At 41.1% G+C, this 12,006-nt stretch overlaps 1 protein-coding gene across 2 annotated transcripts in view; it reads right to left on the reverse strand.

Annotated features, from left to right (window-relative positions):
- Positions 1-4,763: 4,763 nt before the first annotated feature.
- Positions 4,764-12,006, reverse strand: part of LOC117248548 (zinc finger matrin-type protein 4) — a 73,975-nt gene continuing 66,732 nt past the window's right edge. For both annotated transcript variants that reach the window (XM_033613737.2, XM_033613738.2), the window contains one exon: positions 4,764-7,376. In XM_033613737.2, the coding sequence (XP_033469628.1) occupies positions 7,355-7,376 (22 nt within the window). In that variant the 3' untranslated portion in view covers positions 4,764-7,354. The remainder of the gene's footprint in view (positions 7,377-12,006) is intronic.

Genomic DNA, 12,006 nt, shown 5'->3' on the forward strand with positions numbered 1-12,006 from the left:
GCTGGGTGCTGCATATGTGCCTGGCTGCTTGTGTCACCCGCCAGCCTGTGATCCACTGTCTAAAATGCCATCCCGGGCTGTGGGGCTGAATATTGTGATGGCGACAATGATTTTTGACAGGGAGGCTCTGACAGGCTCTGACAATGAACAGCCTGCTGCATGGAGCAGAGCGGCAGAGTGGAAATCTGTTGCTGCCGGGCTGTCTGGGGTCACATCACCACTGCTGACGGTAACAGCCAGTTAGGGACATGCAGACACAACATGTGACGGGTGAAGTGAGAGAAGCCTCATCTACAGGAGTGTGTTGTCTTTGATTTGTGGAAGGTTGTATTTAAATGTGCAGGTTAAACATCTCGTGTATTCAGAGACAGCGAGAAACTGTCCTGTGCTCATTGTCTGTCCTTGCTCTTTGTGATTGTTGAAAGCAATGTTTATAAATGGATATCTCTACACTTACATCATCAGGGAAACCTTTTCCATCAGGCAGGCATTAAATGAAAGTACAATTGAATCAAAGAGAAGTTCGGAAATTTTAACAGCCAGTGTTGTTCTCTCCTGAAAGCAATTCTTGTTTGTTCATTTACCAGTTGTCAAGGGGGGTGACTCAGTATTTACGATCGCTTCACGCACATAAAGAGACCGCACTAAATCGTTACTCTGCTGTCTCCTCTGAAGAGATTTTGTTTTGTGCGACCCCCGTGACCCGTTTGCCCTTTCAAATGTCAACTGAAGACGTATCTCCATCTTGACATTTTCCTGCAAACGCTTCTCATAATGATGCCGCTGTACAGGGGCCACACAGAGGAAACTGTAACATCCAAGCAACTGGTTCTCTGGGTCCCATTACCGTCACTCACGGATACTCTTTCATGTGGTGTGGAACGATTACAGAATCAATTACCACGGCTAATTCAGTGTAAACTCTACAGTGAGGCAGAGCCACACTAGCGTTTTCAAATGAAGGGAGTTCAAGAGGCCGAGCTGCGAGCTGCACCTACAGTAGAGAGATTACTTTTGCAGAAACACATCCCAGCAGAACATGGGGTTACAGTGATAGGGTCATGAATATGGATGAGCAAAGATAACATGCCCTACTGTGGGCTAAGTGGAGTGGCGGCCCAGTATTCTCACACCCACTGACTTATGGTATGCAGAGGTTGGATGGCGCAGTGGAAATGACATAATACCAGCTTTAATGTTTTATTTAGTTCATCTCCTGTTGACTACAGTGGGCCATTAAGAGCGCACAGCATTTCCCATTTGCACTGATTTCCTCTCCCTCCTGCTGCCCTCTCTTCTCTCTCTCTTTTGCATTTGTTTTTTTCATGGATTTGCTCTGCAGCTCTTGGTAAACAACAAGTTTGATTTCCATTCAAGGAAATTACATGAAAGCTCATACACATTTTGCCTATTGTAGAGATATCTTGCAGCTCAGCGTAACTGCGCTCCTGTTTAGAGTCGGTGAGTTTTTATGCTCATTTATTTTAACAAGGTCTTAAAGAAGGTGTCTGTGTGTTTTTGTGGTGGTGCTCTCTGTGTACCTCCAACTTTCCGCCTCCCTCTCCTCATCCAGCAGATACTGCAATGTTTCTATGGAAACTTTGTGGAGAGAACTTAGCTTTGCAGCTAATTGCTTGATCAGAACAAATGAATTGTTTTTTTTTTTACTTTCAGAAAAATCTTTCACTACTTTCATCAGCTTTTTTATTCATTATTCGCAGACACGGCAACACTCACAGTTGAGATCTCACCTTTTCTTCTTGTAGCTTTTCATGTGCTGCCTACTTTTATGTATGAATAAATGAAGAGTTGTCACCATGGTAAGGGCCTATATTATGTATGTGTATGTATAAGACATTCAAGTGCTATGACAGGAACAAGAACAGCTCCTATATATTCTATATGAGATCTCAAACAGAAAGGTAGGTTTATGAAGGGTGTTGGGAGTGCCTGCAGCAATGGCCATAAAGACACATCAGATAGTTTGATGTGCTAAATGTTACAGCATGAATGATGCATGAGTAGGTCGATATTATCAACTGATTTTAGTTTGTTACAGATATATTGTCAGTTGCATGTACAGTAAGAAATTGTTAATTACAGGAGTACTTTACCCACAAAGTTATTATTTGTATATCAATAACTCACCCTGTTTAACGTTGAATTCAAAAAAAAAAATTGTTGTTTCTCGCAAGCCTCCATGGTGAACGGAGAATCCAAAAACTGAGAAAATTATTCATGAATTGGAGTAAAAGGGGGCCATGTTTAACAACAGCAAAACTATATCGACACATCCATCCATTTTCATCCGCTTATCTGAGGCCGGGTCGCAGGGTCAGCAGGCCGAGCAAAGCACCCCAAACATCCCTCTCCCCAGCAACACTTTCCAGCCCCTCCTGGGGGACCCCAAGGCGTTCCCAGGCCAGATGAGATATGTAATCCCTCCAATGTGCTCTGGGTCTGCCCCAGGGCCTCATTCCGGTAGGACATGCCTGGAATACCTCTAACTAGAGGCGCCCAGGAGGCATCCTGATCAGATGTGTGAACCACCTCAACTGACCCCTTACGACATGAAGGAGCAGCGGCTATCCCAAGCTCCCTCTGGATATCCAAGCTCCTTACCCTATCTCTAAGGCTGAACCCAGCCACCCCTCTGAGGAAACTTATTTCAGTCGCTTGTGTCCGTGATCTCATTCTTTCAGTCACTACCCAGAGCTCATGATCATATATGAGGGTTGGGACGTAGATGGACCAGTAAATTGCAGAGGCTGCACCAAAGTCTCCCCCAACCCGGAGGTGGCAATCCACCGGTTTCTGGCAGAGATGCAATTCTGAGGTCCCCAAACTGGGCCCTTTCCTTTACCTGGCTGTGCCTTGAGACCCTGTCCATGAAAATCACAAACCGGATTGGTGACATGGGACAACCCTGGCGACCTACGCCCACCGAGAACGTGTTTAACTTTACGCCGAGTATCAAAACATCCTTTTCAAATTCTCAGACAACTCATGAAGAATAATTCCAGTCTCAGTACTTCACAAAACATGCTATTCCTAAAACCTTAATATTGACTTTCACATGAGAGTAGCTTCTCTGGGCAAGCATGTGCATTGAGAAGTGCTTGTGTACTCCATTTTAGAAGAATGAGAAGGCATGCTACTTGTCTATGTGTGCGACTATAAGTGTTTTTAATAGTAATGTTTTAGTGAAAATTTTAGTGAAAATTTTGTGTTTTGTACTGGGCATACAACTAGATAAATGAGGCTTGGATTATACTGCATGAGTTGTGTGAGAGTTTGGATGTTTTGATAGTAATTTCTCAGTTTTTGGATTCTTTCTTCACTGTGAAGGTATGCCAGAAAAACGTTTTCGTCATGAATTCAACGTAAAACACAGGTTGAGTAATTGATATAGTCTTCGGGCTGCTGAGAGCACTGATGATAGTCAAGGATTGAAACGTTTGCTGCTGTACTTTTTTTTTTTTTCACTCTTTTTTGTGCACTGATGTCTATAGACGATTTTTGCATAGATCTCAGCCTGCTGACCTTTTTGTGGCTTTCGAGCCCAGTTACATTGGGGAGCGGTTATCTCCTCTGCTGTTCTTTCCTGAATAATTAATATACAAATGCTCATATTGTGGGAGAAAGTATTCCTTTTAAGTCCAGAAATAAGTTTGAGGTAATTTGGAAACAGTGTCACCGTTAGTCTGTCCACTAGAAAGCACTAACAAGTAAAACATCCCGCACAGAATGCCTAAATAAAATCTTATATAAAATGCATATATTTGGGTTTTCTACCTGTCCTAACTTTTCCAGAATTTAAGATCATCTTCTTCTCTGAGATTATTCTGTGCTGCTATGATGAATTACAGCAAAGTAAATGTGTGGTGTGATCGATCGATCGATCACTGTTTCCTGCTGAGCGGATTCAGACTGATCCTGATGCATCTTGTCTTATTATAAATGAAATCACCAGATGACTATTTAAACTCACTCAGTAAATACTGGTACATGTCCTTTTCTGTGTGGAGCGGTGCCTCTGCTTGTTTTCCTTGAGGCTTACCGGCATTATAATATTTCATAAAGATCGAATAATTTCTGCTGATGTAACGTGGCAGTTCACCTCTTACTTTTATCATACACTGCGAGAAATCATAAGTAATAATTCTCTTATTACTAATAACTCAAAACAAAAAATCTAATTTAAAATTAATAATATTACAACTGAAAACATTTTCTATTATAAAATATTTTGAAACTCTTAAATGTCAATGTGGGTACTGATCTCAAAAATTAACTTCTATTTTTATAACACATCTGTGTCTGTGTGTCAGATTTCACAGCCTGAAGTTTCCACATTTCACACTGTTGGTCCACCTTATTACTCGTCTCCCTAATTTAAATTTCAGATATTCATTCATATTATTGGATTTCTATATCTCATATTCTACATTTCATATCTCCTGTTGATGTACCTTTGGCTGAGGTTCTGAGGTATAATATTTATACAGAAAAAGAAAAAGGTTTGGGAAAGGGAACGACAGGACAAACTGATAAACACTGAAAGTAAAAGGATATTATTTATAACATGATTAATCATCTAAATATTATTGCGTTGTTGATACTGCAGAGCTGGAGGTTGTGTATGTTTGGCAACAGACGATCGCTGCCAGTGAAAGCGAATTTCACACATCTACATGGCGGTGCGAACACACAGAAAAAAAAAAAAACACAGGTCTGGATTTTGCAAGAGAAAATAGATATAGTTGTCATCTTCATTGTATTCATCATCAGGTGTGTTTACAAATGTGCTCACGGTACACAGCTCACAGCGAGTCTCCCACTGCCAGTGCAGTTGACAGCTTCACATACACAGACACCCACCCGCAAGCATCATATCACAAAATTCCTACCCATAGATACAGCTCTGTCATATATTATGTAACATCTGGTAAAATCTGTGACTCATGGCACAATCATCTTCTGCACAGACTGTGATATCGGCACACACAGACGCCGCTTCTATTCTGAATACAGCAGAAAGGACTCTGTGTAAATAGTCATCAAGAGTCATGATGCACATCAAAAAAATGCCATATGACTTTTTGTGTTTTTCTCATGGCATCACCGATAACAGGGGGGGTGGTAATTTTAGACGTGGTGTTTAAATCCAACAGTTTGTAGTCCTGCGTCATTTTGGCTGTTTTGTGAATCCACTGGCAAAACAGTCACATATCAGATGTTTCTCCGAGGGGACGGTCTTTGTTGAAACTGTGATTGTCCTCATGAAAACAGCTTATCACAATCCGCTATGATCACTCACTGTCTTCCATACGCTGGATTTTGGTCCGTCATCACTGACTCCTCGGCTCAGGATGACTTTATTTTCACTGATGGTTATCACTTCATAAACATGACCCACCCAAAGGCGGTTTATTCTCATTTCAGTGCCAGCATATTTGTATTTTTTCATAATACCCATAAGAAACACATTTCCCTTATCGCCCTCAGTGCAGATAAACACTATGAATACAAAACTCTCGTACTTCTTAAAACACAAACTTCACCTGCAGCTACTGCTTATTTACACATACTGCTTTGTTAAACTTCACTTCAAACCCTCATTGTATGGTTGTTAATATTACAGTGTGATTGCATAAAACCATTACTCATCCATATGTCTGCAGAAGAAAAACAATTTTTAATCAGGTCACTCGTAGTTCACTCTCTTCACCGTGAAATGAACAAAGCACAAAATAAAACTAAGTGTTTACAGAAAAAGGAAAGAAAAAAAAAGCTTGAACCAACAAGAACTTACAGAGGATAGCTTAGCATTGAGTGTTTTTTCAATCCTTTCCTCAGCTTATAGAGAAATGCTGCTCAGTGTCAGCGTGGGAAAGTGGAGCGTCTTCTCCTCGCTCATCTTGCTGCTACAAACTGTAGTTAAAACTCACTTCACAGACACTCTGAAGACACTACAGATGAGGGGTGTTATACAGCGGTGATTAATTTCTAGGTATCAAAAGGTTTTTTGTTTCTTGATGAGTAAATTCGCAGTTGAAAAGAAGCCAGTTCGGTACTAAAAGGTGACCTTTTTGCTCAGGTGCAAGCATGTGCAGTAATGCATTACGAAGCTATCACTAGAAAGCAGCGCTATTGCCAAAACGCGCAAGCAATAGGTTTCAAAAAGGCAAGTGAATGCAACGTTGTACATTTTGCATGCATTGAATTTCATCCCAGTTGTATTGTACATTGGCTGCTACATGGATTGGGAGTGATGTTTTTCTTTTTTTTTCTTTTTCTCTTTTCCTCTCTGTCCATAGCAACAGAAAAATAAATATTATCTACATGTCGCCCGTCTCAACAGAGAAGAGAATTTTTGTCACCTCCGGACTGCATCTGACATCAATATTCAGTGCTGTGGGAATGTTTTCAACAGTAGATGATTCACAAAGTTGCACAGACCCTCACCTCAGAGCAGGAGTTGTTTAAAAGTCTTTGTGCTGTTTTTTTCCTCTGACTTCTGTAACCATGCCACATGTCAAAGTTTTGATTATATGGAATACATGAAAAGATTCAAAATGACACATCCACCATTTCAAAAAAAAAAAAAAAGTGACACCAATCCACTACATTTAAAGACAACACAAGATTCAAACCAATATGCCTCTTTTAAAGTTATGGCAATTCATGCAGTCTGCAATGGCTGAGGTCGTTGGGGGTTTTCTTGTCCTTGGGTTTACAAGTCTGGGCCTGAGTAGGTCTCAAGTGGTCTGAAAGTGAGCCACGCATGTGCCACCATCACTGTGTATGAAATGCATGTAGAAACAGAAGTCTTGGATCACTGTCAGAGCACTTGGGGGACGGCTAGTTAACAGAGTTATTATTACTGTTGCTCTATGACTATCATTGTAATGATTATTACCACTCTGGGCAACGCACTGACATCAGTTCAATTTTAGGATTGTGGTTCACACAGGAGTTATGTGGCAATATGCAGCCGGAAGTCTTCCGGCTGCTGTTGGTGTTGAGAACTCATATCAAACACTTAGGTGCTGAATAAATCTCCGAGATATATTTTTAGATCAAAGATAGAAATAAACACACTCACAATGACCCACACATGCATACTGCAGATGCATGCATGGATGCCCAGGACACCCAGGACACCCATACACCCATACCCACACACACCCATACCCACACACACACAGAGACACACACACACTGAAGTTACTCTGCACGACTTTCTCATACTATTCGGTTTCCAACATGAGTCCTTTTATTCTGAAGTTGTTTATTCCAATAATCTCTGTCTTCATCTCTTCTTCCTTTCAGAGTGGCCTGTCTCTGTTGCTTACTGCTGGTGTTGCTTCAGGCTGAAAACAAAACACAGGAAAGAATTTGTTAGTCTTGTTTTGCATCTGACACGAGCAGATCCGACAAGACATGGCTCTTTAACCACAGGGAACATCAAGCCCACTGGGGGAAAATATTTTGTTTCTGGCATGCTCTGTCCCTGGGAAGTAATCTTGTTTACCTGTAAAGCTCTGTGTCACGCCATCCTTATAAACCTTGAGATAGCAAAATAAACAAGGTCCTCATTGCTAATGCATCGAGATAAATGTGCAGAGATGTAACACTGCGACCCTGCATTGCTGTATTTCCTCTACCGCGCTCAAAAGAATTTCTTTTCACCAGGAATAACAGCTCTTCTGTACTGTATGTGAAGCATTGAAGCATTAGCCAATAATCCCGTTTCGCAATCTTCTCGTAATTACAGCCGTCTATTATGCCTTCTATCTGGCTGTTCCCCAAATTAAAACAAAGCAGAAAGATATGAGCATAAACCCTTGTGTTTAAGGTGCAATAATTACTGTGGATTTGGCCTTTATCTTGAGCTGCTGATTGTTTTTTACGATGACAGGCGCTGTGGCTGCATTCTGTTGCTTTATCGCCATTAAACAAAGCAACTCCAGAGGCAAACACACCACATTTAATTAAAACAAAGAGATAAGTTGGATTGAAGCTCATGCCAAGCAACACCCACCTAATTGAGTAAGCATTTTTTAGTGAAATTTATTTCGACCCCCTCCCTCCACAGGGGGGTTTAAGGGCAGTAAAGCTGATCTTTGCCAAATATAACTGAAACAACAATATCAGCATTCAGTTAGTCTCATTTATCCAATTGCCTGAGTGTTACAACAGAAAACCCAACAATAATACACATGTAAAACAGTCCCTTTTTCATCTCTGCAGTTTCCCTTTTGTATAAATGTTCCTCTAGTCAGTTTGAGAGGCTTTTTAACTTTGTTTCATGATGCAGTTTTGAAATGTTTTCTCCTCAGTATGAGCTTAGCCCTGTTTGCAGTTGTTAGGTTTGTTCAGAGAGACAAACACAATCAGACACGCATAAAGTGGGAATAAGATGTTTGTCTCAATACATGGCCATCAGTCTGATCCTGAAAATGAAAACACATCCCCCAAACAGCACAACAAATTCCACCATTTTTATCACAGTCCTTGTTAAAATGCCACTCCTCCGCCGTGCCCTAATTGGAGCGTTGCCACACACTCATCCAACGCTCAGACGGAGAGAGACATAGAGAGGCAGGGATGCACAGGCACCCAAGCTGTCAGCACCTATCCTGGTAATGGCTGTTAAAACAGTGGCCTCTACACCCTGTCTGCTCTGTCAGGACTCATCTAGCACTTTGGAGTGTGTGAGAGGTGGGAGGGTGTGACTCTGGTGGCCTGTGTTGTGCTCTGGGAGGGGACAGGTAGCCGCGAGGAGGGAGGGGAGGACAACAAGAGGAGAGAATAAAAACAGTGTTGGCGAGAAAAAGTGGTCAAAGACAGGGAAAACAAGACAAGTGCATTCTGGGAGGCAACAGAGAGTTGCATGGCAGGTAGAAATGAAAAAGAGAGTCCAGCAGTTGTATACAGATTATTAGTTCTTTCTACCTAAAGTAATATAATCTTGAAGATTTCATTTAAGTGTCTGTCATGAAAGTCACTATCTGAGTCTGTGGCCCACTGACAAAAGGACTGCAACATTTTTATATTTGCAGCATTATGAACCGGGTGTCAAGTTGCTGTATTAACTTCCTGCTACTGCAAACCAGACGTTTTCTACTGCTGCATCTTCACATTAAGGGCAAGGTCGGTATTTTTCAACCTGGACTCTTTTCCCATTTTTTTTGTTGAATGACTAATAAGAACAGCAATTTTTTAATGTGGTCTGGTATTGAGTGACAGGGCCGACAGCGGGGCAATTTTGCACCCTCAATGTGCGTCCACTAAAGGTGTTTGTTTTTACGACTGACAGTCTAGGATGTTTATTCTAAGAGTCTGACAACATTATGGGAAGGATCCCTACAGAGACAGACCTATTTGTTAAAAGGTGAGATCCATTTTTAACCAGAAACAGCCCCAAAATCGTCATTGCCAAACCCACCAGACTCCATTTGAATAAACAGTTATTTTAGTGTGTATAGAGCCAGCATATTTTCACATCTAACTGGGTGAATTAAGGGTTTATTTCAACCAGCCACAGTTGGTGATTGTTTGAACAGTTGAAAACAAACCAAAAAGACGTTTGTGAATTTGATTTTGTTTCTGCTGACTTTGAATTTAATGTGTTTCTAAGATTATAAAATTATTGTTTTTTTTAATGGGATCTGGTGGATTGGGTGATGGTGATTTTGGGGCTGTTTCTGGTTAAACAAGAAGGATGTTACTCTTTTAAAAAAGGTCTGTCTCTGTAGGGATCCTTGACACTTACAATAACAATATGAGCTTGTCAGTGGCAAAAACAAGGACTTTTAGTGGCCATGTTTGATTGACCCAAATGTTGCAGCCTGTTTGCTGCCTGCAGCTGGCTGCAGCTGTATTGTTCAATACTAGACTAATTTGAAAAATTGTTATTCTCATTAGTGACTTAAACACAGAAACATAAGAGATGGGGTCCAGGTTGAAAAATACTGCAGTTACCCTTTAAAAGCATTCACCTGGAGAAACACAAGTTGCCTTTTGTTAAAAAGGAGTCACAGAAAATACAATGTGTTTTTCATTTAGCTTAGCACCTACAGCTATTGTTCATCAAAAATGCGTCCACAAAACAAAATGGTAATTTTCTGTGTTTTTTGACAGCAGATCAGTTTGAAATATCCAAGAGAGCAGTGAAACAGTCAGAAGCAGTCACAGTGAGCTGTTAAATGAAGAGCTGCAGGCGACAGACTGCACACCTTCAACTTAGGAAGGTAACTGACTCTTGTCACTGAGCCCTGCTGTCCGCACACTCATGCAGTGTAAAAGCAGACCACTGTTGCTCCCAGAATGATGGAAAAAGGCCAATTATTGCCTCGCCTCTTAATAAAAATGATAATGGTTTGTTTTGCTTCCCCTAGAACTCTGTGACCTGCAGTATTAAACTGCATTTGCTGTTAACAGCAGTAACTACAGGTGTCACAAAATCAACCAAGACTGATATCTTGGAGATTGCCCTTTAAGTGTGACATTATACATACTGATGGTGCAGGATGCAGTGTGTGTTCCTCTACATCTTAAGCAGACTTTAACATAGAGGTAAGGCTGCAACCAACATTTATTTTACAGTATTGATTTTTAAAAAAAAAATCAATTCATTGTTGAGTCCAGAGGTTCCCGCCCCTTTTGGCTAGTGGCCTTTTAAAATGAAGCAATTTCTATGTTCTTGACCCTGCGTGAGAGGTGATGGCTTCAGTGTCTGCATGAACTATGAGTGGTAGGACTGCAACTAATGATTATAGTCATTATAAGTCTGCCAGTTATTTTTTACAATTAATTTATTAGTCTGTTAAATAGAGAAAAAGGCCCACTGCAATGTCCCGGAGCAAGAGGTGATCGCCTCAAATTCTGTTTTTGATCGATCAACGATGATTTTCAGCATATAATGAAACAGAGGAAAGCAGCCAGGGAATAATTGGCTTTTTTTGGTAAAGATTAATTGATCATCAAAATATTTGTTGATTCTGTTTCTTATATTTTTTTTCTGCTCCCATGGGCAGTTTAACCCAACACTGATTTTTCCTTCTCAGTTTGTGTCATGTGATGGCTTTTTAATAGATGTAAAGGTGTGAAAGTATCCAGCATTTGTGAGAAAAAAGGGCAACTATTCAAAAGTAAAAAAAATCACTTCTAAAAAAACAAAGTTTCTATCCTTGTATTGGCTTGGGACTGCTCAGATTTATCTTTCGAGCACCAGGTTTAAACTATAAAATGTCAAAAATTGTATTAAATGCCCAAGACACTTTCCTAGAGCCCAAGGGGACATCTTCAAATTGCCTGAGGACATCCCCAACAGTCAAAGATATTCAGTTACAATGATATAAACCAGAGAAATGGAGCACATCTTCACATTTATACAAGCTTGAGCCAACAAGTGTGAGGCATTGTTGCTCGACAAATCACAAAGCACACTGAACAAAAATATTATTTTATCAGTTTTGTTTTTGCTTTGCACCTTTCATGGCATCTGGCACTTTGTTTTCTTCACACATGAATCCCTGTTTGCACTGTACTGGACAAATGGCAGACAGCATGTATGGTGGTGTGTGGGCGAGTGGTTTGCAAATGCCAACGTTGTGAACAGAGTGCCCCATGGTGACGGTGTGGTTATAGTATGGGCTGGCATAAGCTATGGACAACAAACACAGGTGCGTTTAATTGATAGCAATTTGAATCATATGTGAGGTGGCAGCACAGTGGTGCAGTGGTTAGCATTGTCGCCTCACAGCAAGAGGGTTCCTGGTTTGGACCCAGGGTGTGCGGAGTTTGCATGTTCTCCCTGTGTCAGCGTGGGATTTCTCTGGGTACTCTGGCTTCCTCCCACAATCCAAAGACTCTAAATGCCCATAGGTGTGAATGTGAGCGTGAATGGTTGTCTGTCTCTATGTGTCAGCCCTGTGATAGTTCGGCCTGTCCAGGGTGTACCCCGCCTCTCGCCCAATGTCAGCTGAGATAGGCTCC

Source organism: Epinephelus lanceolatus, chromosome 17 (genome assembly GCF_041903045.1).
Source record: "Epinephelus lanceolatus isolate andai-2023 chromosome 17, ASM4190304v1, whole genome shotgun sequence".
NCBI classification, from domain to species: Eukaryota; Metazoa; Chordata; class Actinopteri; order Perciformes; family Serranidae; genus Epinephelus; species Epinephelus lanceolatus.